Here is a 20,618-nt window from a genome sequence, read left to right on the forward strand (position 1 = left end):
TTAATTTCATTGATTCTTTTTGGCATATGAAATATAATTTACCCAATTCATTCTACATCTGCTGAAGTCTCAATTTTCCTACTTCATCTTTAATTGTTTCTTAAACAGCAGCTTGCTTTGCTCTGCCACAGCAAACTGCAATTGCCATTCATTGTCAAATCTGCAACATACCTTCGAGTCTCTTTACTGTTCCAGTTGTACTAGGTTCTGCATCTCCACTTGATTCTTTTTCAGTATGCCTTCATTTTAAATTTAAAAATTTGCTCATATTCATGTGTAAACTAGAAAAATAATTTAATCATGATTAAAATAAGTATTTCAATTACCAGTTACAATTTACACAGGAATCACTGTAATTCCTGTTGTTTGCATAAAATATTCTGATACACATGATGTTACATCAATTCATAGAAAAAATAACTTGCATTGAATCCATCTGCTGACAGCAGTATCATATCTATGAGCAATACGTTTATATTCAATATTGGAAATGACACACAAGTTTGACAGGCACACTACAACAACCATATCTTATGCAAGGTAACAGAGTAAAATGTCTACCTGAAAAACAGTAAAGCTAAGCAGAAAAATATTTTACATCGTTTCAGTTTTCTTAGGTAAAATTAAATACATTAAAATTTTACTTTTAGTCCTTAAGCTGATCAGCCACATGTAGCTAGTGGCTACCATACTAGATAGCACAGATATGGAAATGAGAAAGACAAGAGCCAAAAGGCTTATAGTTTTTATTCCATTTCTCCTTTATTTGATATAACCTCCAGGGCTTAGAACTTATCTGAGTCCTGTTATTTTTTGCATCCTTAAAGTAAAACAGTACAAAATTATAAATAGTGTTTGTTCTGTACAGAACTTCATGGAATACGTATTATGACCCATTCTAGGAAACATGGGCCAATGTCTAAAAACCTATAGCTCCTAAAACCAATCTTCAAGATTATCTTCTTAGAGAACGCCTTTTAAACAGCAACGTGCTGACAAAAGTTTAACTGGCTTTCCAAAAAAAAAAAAAAAAAAAAACTTTATGTACATAAAGGATGTGCAGTACATAATTTACAGATGATAAAAAACATATACAATATTCTATTGTAAGTTCCATAAAGCCAATTGATTCTCATGGAAGACTTTTGTTGACTTTTGCCGAACTCTTGTATCTGTAGCCAACCTGTGGTTGCAATTTGACCAGGATTTTACAAATGGTGTTGCATCCCCATCTGCTAGTTCTTTCCCCAATAAATTTATTGTCATTAAATCTGACACATGATCTATTGTCAAACTATTTCTCACCCTTGTACAAATTATGTTCATTAAATGGAAACCCCTTTCAGCTTCAGCACTATTGATTGCAATGGTGCTAACTATCTTTTTAGCTTTCTGTATAGTTGCAGGAATTGAAACATTGTTTGATTTTATATTATTATTTACAAATTCCCGAAAATCATTCAAATCAACTTCACATTTTAAAATTTCACACAAATGAAATAATTTTTTTTCACCAGCTATCCATGGTGAAGTTATTTCTTCATAAGGCCATGTAGAAGGTTCTAGCAAATCAAAGTAATTAAAAATACTTTCATGGTTTCCGTCAGATAAAAGGCGTAGGTTCATGTGCTGAATTATATTGTCTAGTAATATATTCCTAGGAAGAGCATTAAATTTATTGTTTTTATTAAATGGAATATCTTTAAACTTATCTGACTTGATCAAATCTTCAATTTGAGATTCATACTTTCCAGTACCAATTTTTAAATTTTCCAAAGCTCTTATGGTACGTTTGATCAATTTTTGTGCTTTCTGAATATTAGTTGATCTTGACTGTAATGCAGTTGAAAGTACTGAAAATTCTTCAAGAATGTCAATCATTAAAGCAAGGTCTTGTAAGAAATTAATGTTAGCTAATCTCTTTGCCAAACCACAGAAAGAATGAGAAAAATGCATATATAATATAGGATATGCATGCCATACAGCAGTAGCAGCTTGTAAACTACATGCTGCCCATCTTGGTCCCATTACCCGACCAATTTTAATAATTTCAGTTTCAAGTTCTTTAGCTACAGTTTCTAGAGGGTTGGTTTGATTTTTATTAGGTTGATGATAAATAGAATAAATTTTATCAAGAAATATTTTAAAATGATTAATTTGTTTTATTTCAGATATAGAATCATCAAGTGACAATTGTAATCGATGATTTAAACAGTTCCAAATGATGATTTCAGGAAAATTTTCTAACAATTTTGTAGCTACTCCAGACTTTCTTCCCAGGATTGTATTAGCACCATCAGAACAAAATGCAATTAAATTTGCTTTCAAATATTCATTTGTAAAACCACAATCATTTAAAGTAGTCAATAATGTATTGAAAATATACTCTGCTGTAGTTGACACCAATTCTTTTAAAGCCACAAATAACATAACAGGTGCAGGAGCTGACTGAATTGTGCACTGGAGATAAATCACTAGGGTGCTTTTCTTTGAAACTGTAGATGCCTCATCAATTATGATACAGATTTTGGCATTCTCTTCTATAATATTCTTAAATATCTTCATCTTCATTTCTTTTGCAATATGTTCTGCTATTCTTGTTGCACTGTAACGTGTATTCAAACAATTTACCTCTCCATTTTTTTCCTGTAATTCTATTGCCCCCTCAATATCAGATAAAGGTCTATTATGTTTTACTAAACTGTAAACAGTATTGAAAACTTTTACAGTAGCATCAATATTTTTATTATTTTGTTTATGCACTAAATTAGAAATTGAATCATTTGTTGATTCCTTTAACAAATCCTGAATTTTACCATGGGCTTTAGAAACATCATGTTCCCTAATTTTTTTTCGTAGAGAAGCTTGCCTAGTAGTTTTATTACTGCCATTAGGGGTTACTAAATATGCAATCCATTCCTTGGACACATGGACATGCTTTTCTGCTTTCGATCCCAAATGCCGAACTGTTGAACAATCCTTACATCCTAATTTACCTTCTTTTATTTCAAGCCATTTGTATTGCTCTGTAAACATAAATGCTTGTTTTTCATTCCAACAATCTGGAAGCACAAGATTATCTATTTCTTCCTTTGATGAACGTGATGGCTTTTCTTCAATGATTGGTTGTTCAATATACTCGAAATGTGGTTCCTTTGCCTTAGACAATTCACAATGATTTTTGCTCACTTCATTATTTTCTGTGTCTGTTTTCACCTTCTTCATATTTAAAAAATGCAAAAAATCACCCTGTCGTTTTGGCATTTTAGGAAATAGAATCTGAAAAATAATTTTACATATGTAAGTAAAATTCAAAAATAATGTAAAAAGTTCTCTTATTCTTTATCTAATTTTGGAAATAAATTTTAAACTTAAACATTTAACCTGATTTTCAGTTTATATCTATAACATCAATATAACTTGCTATTTCTTGAAAAAACCACTATTAATTTTTAAAATTCTACAACCAACAACAGTTTCACAAAATTTGACTATGAATTATTATCATCCAATTAGCAAAAAGGTTGGTCATATGATTTGCAAATAAGTATGCTATTTGCACCTCCCCATAGCAACATCCTCCCATGCTCAAGTCCCTTGTATAAAATGAAGTATTTGCACTCAACCTTTGCATATCTTCCCGTATACTTTAAGTCATTTCTAGATTATTTTTAATACTTAATATAATATGCCACAAAATAGTTTTTATATTACTTTTTAATATGTATTTTATTATTGTATTTTTATTTATTATTTTAAAAAATATTTTCCATCTACAGTTGGCTGAATCCATGGATGTGGAACCCACAGTATATGAAGGGCTGACTGTAGTAGCAACATGAAGGGTGGATAATATTTTCAATTACATTAATGAATAAGATGAAAGTGAAACAATAAAGACATATATTAGAGTTTTACTCATTCATCAATGACATCAACATCCTTCTGAACTAATGAAGAGTTAAAAAAAAATTTTTTTTTTTTGAGATGGAGTCTTGCTGTGTCACCCAAGCTGGAGTGCAGTGGTGCGATCTCAGTGCACTGTAACCTCCACCTCCCAGGTTCAAGCAATTCTCATGTCTCTGCCTCCCGAGTAGCTGAAATTATAGGCACACGCCACCACACCAGCTGATTAGTTGGGACTATAGGCATGCACCACCATGCCCGGCTAATTTTTGTATCTTTGGTAGAGATGAGGTTTCACTATATTGGGCAGGCTGGTCTCGAACTCCTGACCTCAAGTGATCTGCCAGCCTTGGCCTCCCAAAGGGCTGGGATTATAGGTGTGAGCCACCACGCCTGGCTGAGTTTTGGAATATTGCAAAGCAACTTCCTCAATTTTTTGTATCGCATTTAGTCTAGCAGAGACACATCACACTTTAAAATTTAATCTGCATTAACATTCTATCCTTCACTTTCTTAAATTTAATCAACAAATAATAACTCAAACTCTAGTTTGTATTTTACTGATTACAATGGGATAATGTTCTACCAATACTGCAGCAGGACACTATTTATTAATAGTTTTTCTACCAATAGATGCAAATAACCTCAAGTGCACAGATAGCAAGAAATGATGTATTAAGTATTACGTTAAATATAATGAACATTTATGTACTTGTACATTTATATACTTTAATTTGTAATAACTGCTCTGTTTACAATCAGCTCATAAAATTTCTGAAAGTTTAACAACTAGATTTTTTTTTTTTTTGAGACAGAGTCTTGCTCTGTTGCCCAGGGTGGAGCGCAATAGCACAATCTCGGTTCACTGCAACCTTCACCTCCCAGGTTCAAGCTATTCTCCTGCCTCAGCCTCCCGAGTAGCAGGGATTATAGGCACGTGCCACCATGCCTGGCTAATTTTTTGTATTTTTAGTAGAGACGGCGGTTTCACCTTGTTGGCCAGGCTGGTCTCGAACTCCTGGCCTCAAGTGGTCCAACCGCCTCAGCCTCCCAAAGTGCTGGGATTACAGGCAAGAGCCACCATGCCTGGCCAACAATTAGTTCTTATGATCCAGTTCAAGCCACCTCCAACACACTACTGCACTTAACAAGAAAACTGAACAAACACAAATATAATGTGCTTACATCACTATAATAGGTGCTAGGGTTTTCATTATCACCACAGACCAGATGGATGTATTCAAGAACAGGTCTCGATGGTCCTTCCTAAAAAGGAAGTGGGCAAATTTACAAGTCATGAACAATCATTCAAATTAAACTTAAATTTAACAATTAGTGGGAGATTTTTTTAGTTGGAATCGGCAAAGATTCTCAAGAAAATCTTGCAAGTGGCACAGACTAATTAGAAACAAAAGGGGCAAAGGGGCTGGGAGCAATGGCTCATACTTGTAATCCTAGCACACTGGGAGGCCAAGGCAGGAGGATCACTTGAGCTCAGAAGTTCAAGACCAGCCCGGGCAACATAGTGAGACCCCAACTCTACAAAAATAAAAAATCAGATGGGTGTGGTGGCTCACACCTGTAATCCCAGCTACTTGGGAGGCTGAGGTGCGAGGATCACTGGAGCCCAGGAAGGTGGGGCTACAGTGAGCTATAATTATGCCATCACATTCCAGCCTAGATAAAATTTAGAGCAAGACACTGTCTCAAAAAAAAAAAAAAAAAAAAAAAGCATGGGAAAAGAGTCAGAGTACATTAACATGTAATAATGTTCCTGCATGTAGATTCCTTTCAAAATGGGAAATAGCACAGACATTGATTTAAAAAGATACAGATTTCAGCTAGGCACAGTGCCAGTCTCAGCTGCTCAGGAGGCTGAGGCAGGAGGATCACTTGAGCCCAGGAGTTCAACTCCAGCCTGGGCAACACAGTGAAAAACCCACCCCTGGCTCTACCTCATTAAAAAAAAAAGATATAGATTTCCTAGTACAATTTTTTTTTAACTGAAACGATTATCAGTAATCTCTTAGATAGCTAACTTCAAAATAACGAAGGTCTTTGATAACCCTGCTTTATCCTCCACATCACTATACAGCCAAACATCAAACTCTGAATCTTCTTGATCCTTTCTTTACATATACACTACCCTCATCATAGACCAGGCCATAAATGCCCTAGTCAAAAGTCTAGATTTTATTCTATAGGCAAAGGAATCAATAAATAACATCAAGATGGGAACATTATTAGAGCTGTTTCAAGAAGGTTAACCACATAGGAGAGTATGTGGGAAGAATACAAACAAGATAATCAATCTAGACAAATGGCAATGTGGTACAAAAATAGCGATGGCAAGGAGGAAGTAAACTTCCCTGTATATGTACTATATTTCAATAAAATTTACATCAAGGTAAGGGCTCTTTTTATATCCCCAAATCTTTCATCATTCCTTTCTTTCAGCATATTGTTTATTTAGGAGGCTAGGTACATGACAGAACACAAAGAGGATTCTGTGCCACAACGCAGAATGAAGCCTGGATAATCAACATTTATATGAAAAGACTAAGGAATCCAAAGCAGAATATATCAAGACGTAACACATTTTTTTTTCTTTTAATATGAAGAACCCACAAATAGAGAACTATACCCAGCAGCATTGCATCTTTACTGGATGGTACTATAAAAAACACAGAGAAATAAGCATATCCTGGTAGAGCCCAGTATAGGATGGGGTTACAAAGGAAAGTTGTCTGAGTGCATTTTAAAGTAGAATTAAGTTATTGTCTTTTACGTGGCACCACTGAAATGCAACAGGGATGTTTTACTATGTTCTTTCTGGTACTGCAATTACACTGACAGCATGTAAGTCACTTTTCCATATAAGAGCTGTCAAACCTTTGATCCTCTATTTTGAACAGGGTTAAATATAAAGGGTTCTATCATGCTGGATACACAAAATATTTTATGAAAAGATGCAGAAGAATATTTATAATAGAATTTAAAGTAATTTAAACCTCAGCTAAACACAGCCTATATATTAACTCAGAATTTAAAATATAGTGATTTGTTCCTCAGGATATTACACAAATCTATACCTATTTACTTTTCCAAACTTAATTTTGTACAGCCCATCTGTGTTTCTCAACGATACATGGATCATGAATCAGACGAGTGTCACTTCTACATACAGATGCACAAAAACTCATCAAGATCATCTGTCCCAATTATTCCTGTTTTTATACCAGTTAAGAGGAACCAAAATTATTTTTCCTAAAGACCCATGAAATCCTTTCCCAAATGTTTATCGTTAAAAAAAAACAGAAACCACTGCTCTTCGATTTCGAGTTACATTGCTTACTCCATAACCGTGAAGGCAGAGTAGGCAAATAATCCCCCTTGGTACCATCAATATTTAGAAAGGTTACCAAATGTCAGGAACAAAATATACACACAATATTAATTGGGAAAAATGTCCAGAAAGTGACAGTGTAAAGAACTTCTACACAAAACGAAAACAACGATGTTAACAAAACAATGTTTAGGGAGGAAATTTTAATTTAAAAAACAAGTGACTTACAAAGTCACCCTAAACCTACAAAAACTAAAAAACACAGAAACATTAGACACTCCATTAAAGAAAACTTCTACAGCTTGAATACCAAACTGCAACTAACTACGGCATTCCAAAAGAGGAGTTTGGGACAGAACTATTTTCTGCCTAGTAGCTGAGATACCACTTTACACAAAGCCTTTCTAAAACTCCAATAACTATGGATGAAAATCATCCCAAAATACATCATAAAACACCCCCTTCTGCTTTGGAAACCAATGCTGTACAAAGTGTGCTCAGAAATCCACATGTCCCTGCACTTGTCTGAAAATGAGAATTCCTAGGCCCCACCTTGAAATTCTGATTCGGTAGGTCTGCAGCGGGGCCCAGGAATCTGCCTGTCTATACTTACTAAGGCTTGAAAACTACTGTCCCAAAGGGAAGAAACTCAGAAAAATAGAGCATGTTCCCAGTGATGCAGGATTCTTCATTATGAGCATCAACCGTACTATGCTGTAACATGATGATCTCAGAGGTTAGCGAAATCTTCAAGCTATTTGCCTTCATGTTAGAAGCACCATAACGCTAAGATTCTGGGCTCTCGCAACCCTTCCTGTTTTCTACGACCTTGCTCATCATTAGCTGCTCCTTCCTCTGTGTCGCCTTTAGAAGTTACTCTTGCTCCATTTCAAAACAGCGTCTTAGAGACCAGCATTTTATCTTAAGTCTAAATGAAAGGTAGGGGGTGAGATTAAGTGTACAGCACGTTCTTTAGGCCATGCTCTTTGTGATGGCTACGGGGGTGGCTCAGACAGCTCTTTTGGTAAAGATCCCAATCCTGTGCCATGCTCCACAGTGTCTAGTATGTATTAGACACTCATAAACATTAAATGACCAGGTGAGGTAAAATTACATAAGGGCCCACCATAGTCTTTTACTCTGGGAAAAACCCAATCATCAGTTGCTACTTACACTGACAAACTGAATGTCGTCTTCATTTTCATCCGTTGTTGACTCAGATGCCTCAGGGCCAGCTGGAGGGACAGATTCTATTATCTATAAAAACAAGCCAAAACATGCTTATCTGTTCAGCCACATTCTTGTAGGAAGAGAGCGTTTCCGAAAGGAACAATTAAAAACAAAGAGCTCTTGAGGAAAACGAACTGAGCACAATTTCACGCAAACCCGACCAGGAACAGAACTCGAGCAGTCGGCTCTTGCCACAGCATGTGCGGAGCTGCAGGGACTCAACGCTGAAAACGCAGTACCAGCCTCTCAGAATTCCCCTTATCTACTCCAGAAGGAGGACTCTGGAATTCCCCTTATCTACTCCAGAAGAAGGAACGCAAGCTCAACACCGAAGGGCAATCCTGCCTTAAAACGTCGCTCCCACTGGCCCAGCGGGGGCCACAACGAACGCCGGGCCCCGTGCGGGGGGACGGGCGGCCATTGTTGCTGCGGGTTCCTGGCTCAGACACGCACCAGGCCCCAGAGCTGGGGTCGGCCCAAGAGGCTGGAGAGGTCTCGCCCAGAGGCTGCGATGGAGCACCAGGCCTCAGACGGCAGAAAACACAAACCCTTCGCGGTTCGCCTCTGAGAACGCCAGGGCCCTCACTCGACTACTCACCTCCGACCCCGGGTCTCCCATGTCTCCGACGGCCGTGCGGACAGCACCACTGCTCCTGCTGTCCCTGCCGCCGCCGTCGCTGCTGTCCCCGCCGCCGCAGCCGCCACGACTCCCCTTCCCGCCCTGCACCGCCTCGCGCTACCGGGACCCGCCCCAGCGTGAGCTCCGAGGCCCCCAGCGGAAAGAGACGAAAACCGCTTCAAAACACGGGCGGCCCTCACTGGCCCGCTATCCCCTCAGAGCCGCTTTCTCTCATTCCCGGGCTTCCTTCCCTGCGCCGCGTAGGATGCTGGGATGGTAGTTCCTACCCGCCGGGCGACCGCGGCGCGCGACTCCCCCGCGCGTGGATGAAGAATGGAAAAGGAGTCTGAACTACAGCGAAGGTGTCTTCCTTCGCTGTTTAGTAGGTGTCTTCCTTCGCTGTTGCTCTACTAAAATAGAATGGAAAAGGACTCTGAACTACAGCGAAGGTGTCTTCGAAGGTGAACAAGCAGTGTACCCTGTACCCAATGTCTTTAATCCCTCACCCCCTCCTACCCTTTCCCCTGAATCCCCAAAGTCCTGTGTATCATTCTTACGCCTTTGTGTTCTCATAGCTTAGCTTCCACTTATGAGTGAGAACATACAACATTTGATTTTCCATTCCTGAGTTACATTACTTAGAATAGTAGTCTCCAGTTCCATCCAGGTTGCTGTGAATACCATTATTTGCTCTTTTTTATGGCTGAGTTCTCTTCCATGGTGTGTGTGTGTGTGTGTGTGTGTGTGTGTGTGTATGTGTATATACACCATTTTATTTATTCTCTTGTTGATTGATGGGCATTTAGGATGGTTCTATATTTATGCAATTACAAATTATGCTGCTATAAATATGCATGTGCAAGAATCTTTTTTGTATAATGGCTTATTCTTCTGTGGGTATTGCATTTCCTAGTAGTAAGCTTGCTGGATCAAATCGTAGATCTACTTTTAGTTCTTTAAAGAATCTCCACACTGTTTTCCACAATGGTTGTACTAGCTTACATTTCTACTAACAGTGTGAAAGTGTTCCCTTTTCACTACATCCATGCCAACATCTGTTATTTTTTGGTTTTTTGATTATGGTCATTCTTGCAGGAGTAAGGTGGAATCGCATTGTAGTTTTGATTTACATTTTCCTGAAAATTAGCCATGTTGAGCATTTTTTCCATATGTTTGTTGGCCATTTGCATATATTCTTTTGAGAGTTGTCTATTCATGTCCTAAGCTCACTTTTCAATGGGTTTTTTTTTTCCTTGCTGATTTGTTTGAGTTCTTTGTAGATTCTTGATATTAGTCCTTTGTCGGATGTATAGATTGTGAAGATTTTCTCCTACTCAGTGGGTTGTCTGTTAACTCTGCTGATTATTTCTTTTGCTGTGCAGAAGCTTTTTAGTTTAATTAAGTGTCGTCTATTTTTCTTTGTTTCTGTTACATTTGCTTTTGGGTTCTTGGTCACGAAGTCTTTACCTAAGCCAATGTCTAGGTTTTTTCCGGTGTTATCTTGTACAATTTTCATGGTTTCAGGTCTTAGATTTAAGTCTTCGATGCACTTGAGTTGATTTTTGTATAAGGTGAGAGATGAAGATCCAGTTTAATTCAGCATGTGGGTCACCAATTATCCCAGCATCATTTGCAGAAAAGGGTTTCCTTTCCTCACTTTATGTTTTTGTTTGCTTTGCTGAAGATCAGTTGGCTACAAGTATTTGGTTTTATTTCTGGGTTTCTATTCTGTTCTGTTGGTCTATGTGCCTATTTGTATTACCAGCACTATGCTGTTTTGGTGACTATGGCTTTGTATATAGTTTGAAGTTGGGTAATGTGATGCCTCTAGATTTCTTGTTTTTGTTTAGTCTTGCTTTGGCTATGTGGGCTCTTTTTTGGTTCCATATGAATTTTAGAATTGTTTTTCCTAGTTCTGTGAAAAATAATGGTAGTATTTTGATGGGAATTGCACTGAGTTTGTAGATTGCTTTTGGCAGTATGATCATTTTCACAATATTGATTCTGGCCATCCATGAGCATGGGATGTGTTTCCATTTGTTTGTGTCGTCTATGATTTCTTTCAGCAGTGTTTTGTAGTTTTCCTTGTAGAGGTTCTTCACCTCTTTGGGTAGGTATATTCTTAAGTACCTTATTGTATTTATGTATTTAATTTTTATAGCTATTGTAAAAGGGGTTGAGTTGTTGATTTGATTCTCAGCTTGGTTGCTGTTGGTATAGCAGAGCTACCGATTTTAGACATTAATTTTGTATCTTGAAACTTTACTGAATTCTTTTACCAGTTCTAGGAGCTTTTTGGATGGGTCTTTAGGGTTTTCTAGGTATATGATCATATCATCAGCAAACAGCAACAGTTTGACTTCGTCTTTACCAATTTGGATGCCCTTTATTTCTTTCTCTTGTCTGATTGCTCTGACTAGGACTTCCAGTACTATGTTGAACAGAAGTGGTGAAAGTGGACATCCTTGTTTTATTCCAGTTCTCAGGGGGAATGCTTTCAACTTTTCCCTGTTCAGTATAATGTTGGCTATGAGCTTGTCATAGAAGGCTTTTATTACTTTAAGTTATGTCTCTTAAACATAGAGTTTGATTTTAAGTGCCTTGAGGTAATCTTCTTTGGGTTAAATCTGCTTGATGTTCTATAATCTTCTTGTACTTGGATAATAGTATGTTTCCCTAGTTTTGGAAAGTTCTCTGTTATTATCCCTTTGGATAAGCTTTCTCTCTCTCTCTCTCTTTTTTTTTTTTTTTTTGTTTTGTTTTTTGAGATGAAGTCTCGCTCTGTCGCCCAGGCTGGAGTGCAGTGGTGCAATCTCGGCTCACTGCAACCTCCATCTGTCAGGTTCAAGTGATTTTCCTGCCTCAGCCTCCTGAGTAGCTGAGATTACAGGCAGCTGCCATCATGCCTGGCTAATTTTTGTAGTTTTAGTTGAGACAGGGTTTTGCCATGTTTGCCAGGCTGGTCTTGAACTCCTGACCTGATCCACCTGCCTTAGCCTCCCAAAGTGCTGGGATCACAGGCGTGAACCACCGTGCCTGCCCCCTTTGGATAAACTTTCTACCCCTGTCTCTCTCTCTCTAGCTTTTCTTTAAGGCCAATACCTCTTAGATGTGCACTTTTGAGGCTATTTTCTAGGTCTTGTAGGTGTGCTTCATTCTTTTTTGTTCTTCTTTCTTTTGTCCTCTCTGACTGTATATTTTCATGTAACCTGTCTTCAAGTTCACTTATTCTTTCTTCTGTTTGATCAACTCTACTACTAAGAGACTCTTTGGTATGTCAATTACATTTTTCAACTCCCGAATTTCTGCTGGATTCTACTTAATTATTTCAATTTCTTTATTAAATTTGCCTGATAGGATTCTGAATCCCTTTTCTGTGTTAGCTTGAATTTCTTTGAGTTTTCTCAAAACAGCTATTTTGAATTCTCTGTCTGAAACGTCACATATCTCTGTCTCTCTGGGATTGGCACCTGCTACCTTATTTAGTTTATTTGGTGAGGTTGTGTTTTCCAAAGTGATCTTGATGCTTGTGTATGTTCCTTGCTGTCTTGGCATCAAAGAGTTGGGTATTTATTGTTGTCTTCACAGTTTGGGCTAGTTTGTACACCTCCACCTTGAAAAGGCTTTCCAGGTATTTGAAGGGACTTGGGTGTTGTAATCTAAGTTTTTGGTCACTGCAGCCATATCAACATTAAGGGCACCCCAAGCCCAGTAACACTGTAGTTCTTGCAGACTCATAGAGGTACCACCTTGGTGGTCTTGAATAAGATCCAGAAAAATTATCTGGATTACCAAACAAAGACTCTTGCTCTCCTCCCTTAGTTTCTCCCAGAGTCCTCCCTCTGTGCTGAGCTTCCCAAAGCTAGATGAGGGGTGACATAAGCACCGCTGTGGCCACCACTACTGAAACTGGGCTGGGTCAAACCTGAGGCAAGCATAGTACTGAGTCTTACCTACGGCCTGCTGTAACCACTACCTGGCTGCCTCCTATATTTGCTGAAGTCTCCAGGGCTCTACAATCAACAAGTAGTGAAGCCAGCCAGTCTTGTGTCCTTCCCTTCAGGGTGGCAAGTTCCCCTGAGCCCCAGGTGGGTCCAGAGATGATGTCCAGGACCCAGGGACTAGATTCAGAAACTTTAGAAATATACCTGGTGGCTCTATTCTACTGCAGCTATACTGGCACTGAAACCACAAGATTAAGTCTTTCCCACTCTTCCCTCCCTTTTCCCCAGGCAGAAGGGCCTCCCCCTATGTCCACCACCACCATGTGCCTACAGGGAGTACTGCCACAGTACCGCCAATGTTCCCTTAATGCTCAAGGGCTCTTTAGTCAGCTTGTGGTTAATGCTACCAGTCCTGGGACTCACCCTTTAGAGCATTGGACTCCCCTCTAGCCCAGGGCAGGTCCATCCCTGGGCTAAATATACCATCCACAAGCCAAGGTCTGGAAATGGGGACCCCACGAGCCCACTTGGTGCTCTTCCTCACTGTAGTAGAGCTGGTACCTAAGCTGCAAGACAAAGTCCCCTATATACTTCCCTCTCCTTTTCTCAGGCAGAAGGAGTTTCTCACTGTAGCTATCACAGCTGTGAATAAGCTGGGTCACACCTGAAGCCAGCCCCTCTCAGAGTCTCACCCAAGGCCACAGCATGTACTACTTGGTTACCACTACTGATTATTCAGGCCCCAAGAGCTCTTTAGTCAGCAGGTAATGAATCTTGCCAGGACTGAGTCCTTCCTTTCAAGGCAGTGGGTTCCCTTCTGGACCAGGGTGTGTCTAGAAATGTTGTCCAGGAGCTAGGGCCTGGAAAGGGGGCCTCATGACTGATACCCAGTACCCAGTCCTGCTGTGGCTGAGCTGGTATCCAAGTTGCAAGGCAAAGTCCTCTTCACTTTTCCTTCTCTTTTCCTCAAACAGAAGGAAGGGGTCTCTTTTGGACCCGCAGGCTGTGCTACCTGGGGTTGGGGCAGGGGTGATGCAAGCACTCCCTTAGCTGCACCAGCTACTCTCTGACTTGGTCATGTGTCCCTTAAATCCACTGGCTGCAATCCCAGTATAGCTCCACAATGTACCTAGAAGGTACAGTCCTTGTGGCCTAGACAGCCTACCAAGTTTATTTAGGATCACAGAGCAGTTTAGCCTGTGGTTGTGAGGCTAGCCAAGACTCAGTTGCAACTGCTGGGATGGGTGAATACCCTCTTGCTAGGGCTTTATAAAATGCTCCCTCTGTGGGCGCAGGCTAAGTTCTGCCACATGTTGGCAGCGCTGAGTTCCAGCGTAAAGTCCCCCAGTTGCTGTGCTCTCCCTCCCCTAAGTGCACGATTCTCTATGCCATGTGGCCACTGCTGGTGGATGGGGAAGGGGTGGTGTCAACAATTCAAGACTGTCTTTTCTCTCCACCTCAGTGCCTTTTTCAGTGATGTGAAGGTAAAACCAGTTACTGTGATCATCCACCTCATTTTTGGTTCTTACGAAAATGCTTTTTTGTGTAGATAGTTGTAAAATTTGGTATTCCTGCAGGAAGGAAGATCGGTGGAGGCTTCTACTTGCCCATCTTGCTCCACCTGCTCACTGATAGTATTTTTGTTTTTTCAGGAGAAGAAGGCTTCTACAGGCAATTCTTAAAAATAAAAACAAATCATTATTTCTTCCCCCTCTCAACCACTACCCCCACACTTTTTCTGGAGTCAAAAATTTACCTCTTTGGGAACCAAAGTTTTTGCTCTTCCTTGAGTATTACACACTGTGTGTCTTGCCTCATGTTTCTTTTCCATTTATTTCCTACTTTGACTCAGAACTTTTGTCAAGAGGATTTGGGTGTAAGAAGGAGAAAAATATTTTCATAGAAAAGCATTTTTATACAACTTAACCAGAATTAAGTCTGATATCTCCTAGGCCCTCTTAAGCCAGGCTGTAGGAAAAAGAATAATGGAAGAAGAACAATGCATGAAGCCAGGCCAAAGCAAAATTCTGAATGTTCAAAATTTTCAAAATAGATTTGTATACCTTCCCATACCTCTTGTTCCAATCATATTCAGTAGCAGCCTAATAAAGATAATCCCATTATGAGGACACCCCATTATAATCACATTTTGGGGACAACAATCAAACTACTGAGGAGTATATAACAGTAAGATTAATAGAGTCATGTGATCAGCTCATTGTTGAATAACTTCTGCCATTAAAGGTACAAACTTTCAGACTGCAAATAGTCTAGAAAGCCAAACACAAGAATTCAATATCAATAATGTATCTTCAAGAGGTGACTGAAAGTCTGATGATTTTCAGTCAGTGAAAAATGGGGACAGATGGGAGAGGCAGGGAAGGACTCCAAGTCATGTGTCCTTCCCCACCTGAAGCTTTCAGTAGGAATCATGAATCTGGCAGGCAGCATCCTCTGAAATCTGAGCAGTGTTTGCTCTTGATTGGATATTTTTCTCACATACATGTGCTGATGAGACTCAGTTGCAAGGCACACCCTCTGCAGATCTCTGGAGTTCTTTGGCTGTCTCCTCTCTGGTGGTCTTCTCTGTGTGCTCTAACTACCTTGGCTTCCCTGGACTCTCAAGTCCATCTCCTCAATTTAGGGAGACCAACAGGCTATTCCTGGGTTTCTCTTCCTTGCTTCTTGGTTTAGAAACTTCCTCCAGGAAAAAGCTGGGTCAATTTTAAGGTTTTCTGTCTTCTGAGGATCACTGTCCTTCAGTGTTTGACATGCAATATGTTGAAGGCTGCTGTTTCATGTATTTTATATAGTGTTTTAGTTGGGAGAGTAAATCCAATCCTCAATATTTCATTTTGATCCAAATCAAAACCCTCAGTTTAGTAGTTTCCTGCCTGGAAATAGTACTTCTTTCCTTCTGGTAGTCCTTTAGTGTGAGGAGGTGAACCAGTCTAATTAGGAGGTGGGTGAGGTGTGGACTTTGTTGTTGTCATGCTTCTCTCACTGCACATCAGGCTTCAGATTGCTGTGTGCTTAGGCTGGGGGCTGGCTTACTAGAGGGTTTATCTCAGCGTCTACTCCAGCCTCAAACTTTAGGTCTTCTCTTTTTGATGTTCCTTAGAAAAGGCCACTCCCCCAAGCTTTTACCCCTCTCCCAGCAGTCCAGGGGTAGATTGCCCTTACCTGTTATTTGATGGTTTTTTTTTGTTTGTTTGTTTTTTGTCGTTGAGACAGGATTTTGCTCTGTCACCTAGGATGGAATGCAGTGGCATCACGGCTAACTGCAGCCTCAACCACCCATGCTCAATTAATTCCCCCACCTCAGCCTTTCGAGTCGCTGGAACCACAGACACATGTCATCATGCCCGGCTAATTTTTGTATTTTTTTCTTCTTTTTATAGAGACAGGGTTTCACCACATTGCCCCAGCTGGTCTTGAACTCTCGAGCTCAAGGATCTGCTCACCTCCCAAAGTGCTGGGATTACAGGCATGAGCCACCACATATGGCTGACAGGCGGCATTCTCTATTCTGATTAAGACTATCTCAAGCAATGCACCCCTGAGTCTCAGAGTGGGGACTTCCTGGTGATCCAGTTTTCCCGCAGCTGTTGGTATGAGCCCAATAAATGTTCTGTTTCCCTGCAGGGTAATTGTTTTTTCTTTTTCTTTCTCTTTCTTGCAGTGGGGCTTCACCAGGGCTCTGAAGGGTAACTGAGTTCCATGCCCTTTTTCCAGCAGCTGAAGATGTGTTTCATAGAGATGCGGGGAAGAGGGATCCATTGGAGGGCTTCTTTCCTTTTCTACAGCAGCTTCTGTTCTCTCCTTCCCCCAACCTTCTCCACCACTCTCCCGCCCCACTCCATCTCCTCCATAAGAGGTGCTTTCTCAGCACTGTCACTGCCTCCAAGAAAAGGAAAAACTGGCCGGGTGCGGTGGCTCACGCCTGTAATCCCAGCACTTTGGGAGGCCCAGACAGGCAGATCACGAGGTCAAGAGATTGAGATCATCCTGGCCAACATGGTAAAACCCTGTCTCTACTAAAAATACAAAAATTAGCTGGGCGTGGTGGCACATGCCTGTAATCCCAGCTGCTTGGGAGGCTGAGGCAGGAGAATCACTTGAACCCCAGAGGCGGAGGTTGCAGTGAGCCAAGATCATGCCACTGCACTCCAGTCTGGGTGACAAGAGCAAAATACTCAGTCTCGAAAAAAGAAAAAAAGGAAAGGAAAGGAAAAACAACACAGCCTGCATGACAGTACATTTGTTTACAGAAGCATTTACTAAATATTTTAAGTCCACTGTTGAGACATATTGCTCAGATACAAAGATTTCTTACAAAATATTACTGCTCATTGACAATGCACCTGGTGATCTAAGAGCTCTTATGAAGATGTACAACAAGATTAATGTTGTTTTCATGCATGTTAAAACAGCATCCATTCTTTAGCTCATGGGTCAAGGAGTCATTTTGACTTTCAAGTCTTATTATTTAAGAAATACATTTCAGGCTGGGCGCAGGGTCTCATGCCTGTAATCCCAGTACTTTGGGAGGCCTAGGCGGGTGGATCACCTGAGATCAGGAGTTCAAGACCAGCCTGGCCCTGCATCTCTACTAAAAATACAATAATTAGCAGGGCAAGGTGGCAGGCGCCTGTAATCCCAGCTACTCAGGAGGCTGAGGCAGGATAATCACTTGAACCCGGGAGGTGGAGGTTTCAGCGAGCCGAGACTGCACCACTGCACTCCAGTCTGGGTGACAAGAGCGAAACTCAGCTTCAGAAAAAAAATAAAATAAAATAAGACTATAGCTGCCATCGAGAGTGATTCCTCTGATGGATCTGAGCAAAGTAAATTGAAAACCTTCTGGAAAGGATTAACTATTCTAGATACCATTAATATATGTGATTTATAGGAGGAGGTCAAAATATCAACATCAACAAGAGTTTGGAAAAAGTTGACTCCAACCCTCATGGGTGAGTATGAGGGTTTGGGACTTCAGCGAAGAAACTCATTGAAGATGTGGAGGAAATAGCAAGAGTTAGATTAATTCTAGAGTTAATTCTAATTCTAATTCGAATCTTAGTTAGAATTAGATATGGAGCCTGAAGATGGGAGTGAATTGCTGCAATCTCATAATAAAACTTGAACAGATGAGGAGTTGCTTCTTATGGATAAGCAAAGAAAGTAGTTTTTTGAGATGGAATCTACTCCTGGTGAAGATGCTGTGAACATTGTTGAAATGACAACAAAGGATTTAAAATATTACATAAACTTAGCTAATAAAGCCATGTCAGTTTAAGAGGATTGACTGATTTCAAAATAAGTTCCACTGTGATTAAAATACTATCAAACAACATCACATGCCATAGGGAAATCTTTCATGAAATAATCAATATGGCAAACTTCATTGCTGTCTTATTTTGAAAAATTGCCACGGATTCCTTAACCTTCAGTAACCAACATTTTGATCAGTCAGCAGCCATCAACATGGAGACAAGACTGCCCACCAGCAAAAAGATTACGACTCATTGAAAGCTCTGATACTCGTTATCATTTTTAAGCAATAAAGTTTTTTGTTTCTTTGCTTTGTTTTTTGTAGAAATGAGGACAGGGTCTTGCTTTGTTGTCCAGGTTGGTCTCAAACTCCTGGCTTCAAGTGATCCTCCCAAAGTGTTGAGATTATAGGTGTAAGCCCCTGCACCTAGCTGCAATAAAGTATTTTTAAGTTAAGATATGTACTTTTAAAAGACATAATTTATTGCACTACGGTATAGTGTAAACATAAATTTTATTTGCACCAGGAAACCAAAACATTCATGTGACTTGCTTGTTGTGATATTTGCTGTATCGCAGAGGTCTGGAACCAAACCTGCAATATCTCTGAGGTATGCCTGTGTGCTTCAGATGTATCATTCTCTAGAAAACTTACTTTTATAATCAAGTGCTTGTTCCTGAGGGACATACTAATAAATGCATGAATTGGCTTAAATCAGGGAAACTGAGACTTTTAGTACTGAGGACTATTCAAAATTCCTTCTTAAATGTATGTCATTCTCCTGAAGGTTTAGAAATTCTTTAAATGTAACTCTCAAATCTGCATTTGGCCTCGTTCAAAATCTACTCTCCCTAGATTTAAGTGGAAATTATACCTTTATTGTCACCAATACAAGTTCAGGTGGAAAAGGAGGTGACTTATGGAAGGCATCTACTCACAGGACATTCCCTATTTGAATGTCATAGGAGATGCCCAAGGCCCATGACTCTAGGTGTATTTCTGGGAATAGGGGAGCTGCAGACACTTAAGTCTGGTTTTGGAATATTGTCACTTCTAGCCCCCTTTTTTGGTCCTGTATGAAAAATATGAGCAAGCAGAAGACCCACAGAATCATTTTGGAGAAATATTCAGTCCCAATAAATAATTGTCAGCATAAGCTTATATGTATGAATATCTCAACAAAACAGCTGGGTTCCTATCTAAAGACCCATCAGACAAAAGAAAAAAACAAAAATTATAGATATTATAGTAAGAGTGTCATAAGGAAAAAGACACCAAAATGATAATAGTAAGAAATCTTGGGTGAAACAGATTTTGTATGGAAAAATATTTCAAAAAGAAGGACAGCAGTAATAAAAATTGTCAGAGAGATACAGGTAGTTATCTTGGTTAGCTTGAGCTACTATAACAGAATATCATAGACTGGATGGTGTATAAACAACAGAAATTTATCTTTCATTGTCCTGAAGGCTAAGAAGTCCAAGGTGAAGGTGCCAGCGGATTCAGTGTCTGGTGAGGGCCTGCTTCCTGGTTCACAGACTGCTGTTTTTTTGCTGTGTTCTCCATGGCAGAAAAGGTGAGGGACCTCTCTGGGACCACTTTTGTAAGAGCACTAATTCCATTCATGAGGGCAGAGCCTCCCAAAGACCCCACCTCCAAATACCCTCAATTTAGGGATTAGATTTTAAAATATAAATTTGCAGAGGGATGGGGAGTGGAACACAAACATCCAGTTTATAGCAATACAGCATGCACATTTAAGCCTATAATTTTATGAAAAAGGAATAATCACTGAACAAGAAAAAACTCTTGGAAATTAGAATTTTGATGGAAAAAATAAATAATTTAATAGAGGGGTTTAAAATATATAGTAAAATCTTCCAGAAAGCAGAAAAAAGAAAGAAGCAAGGAGATTAACAAATTATAAAGATAGGAAATCAACAGAATCAACATATTATCATTAAATTGACAAATTAATTGGAATACTGGAAATATCTACATCTATATCTCTGTATGTCCCCAGAATTAAAGGACATAAGAATCCAGTTTGAAAGGGTCCATCATGTACTCAGTGCAATGAATAAAAAAGGATATGTAACAAAGCACATTTCCATCAAATTCTACTGTGTTGGGGAAAGAGAAAATTAAAGGACCCTTGGAGAGAATGGAGGGACATTTTCTGAATAAAAGAACGAGAAATAGAGTGATATTAGTCTTCATTGTAACACAGGGTTTCCAGATTTAGTTAAAAAAACACAGGACACTCAGTTAAATTTGCATTTCATACGAATAACAATT

The 20,618-nt window shown here is 39.6% G+C and overlaps 1 protein-coding gene across 3 annotated transcripts; it reads right to left on the reverse strand.

Annotated features, from left to right (window-relative positions):
* Positions 1 to 287: 287 nt before the first annotated feature.
* LOC105479534 (KIAA1586 ortholog) lies at positions 288 to 9,351 on the reverse strand. 3 transcript variants are annotated; one of them, XM_011737529.3, is made up of 4 exons: positions 9,081 to 9,350; positions 8,426 to 8,509; positions 5,092 to 5,172; positions 288 to 3,279 (listed from the first exon to the last, which is right to left on the reverse strand). In XM_011737529.3, exons 1-4 carry the CDS (start codon positions 9,099 to 9,101, stop codon positions 1,102 to 1,104), a joined length of 2,364 nt encoding a protein of 787 aa, XP_011735831.2. In that variant the 5' UTR covers positions 9,102 to 9,350; the 3' UTR covers positions 288 to 1,101. The 3 variants fall into 3 exon arrangements, with proteins under 3 accessions (XP_011735831.2, XP_011735832.2, XP_070952106.1); XM_011737530.3 differs by lacking the exon at positions 5,092 to 5,172 and having other exon boundaries at positions 9,081 to 9,351; XM_071096005.1 differs by lacking the exons at positions 8,426 to 8,509; positions 9,081 to 9,350 and adding an exon at positions 7,805 to 7,871.
* Positions 9,352 to 20,618: the final 11,267 nt, after the last annotated feature.

Source organism: Macaca nemestrina, chromosome 5 (assembly GCF_043159975.1).
Source record: "Macaca nemestrina isolate mMacNem1 chromosome 5, mMacNem.hap1, whole genome shotgun sequence".
Taxonomy (NCBI): Eukaryota; Metazoa; Chordata; class Mammalia; order Primates; family Cercopithecidae; genus Macaca; species Macaca nemestrina.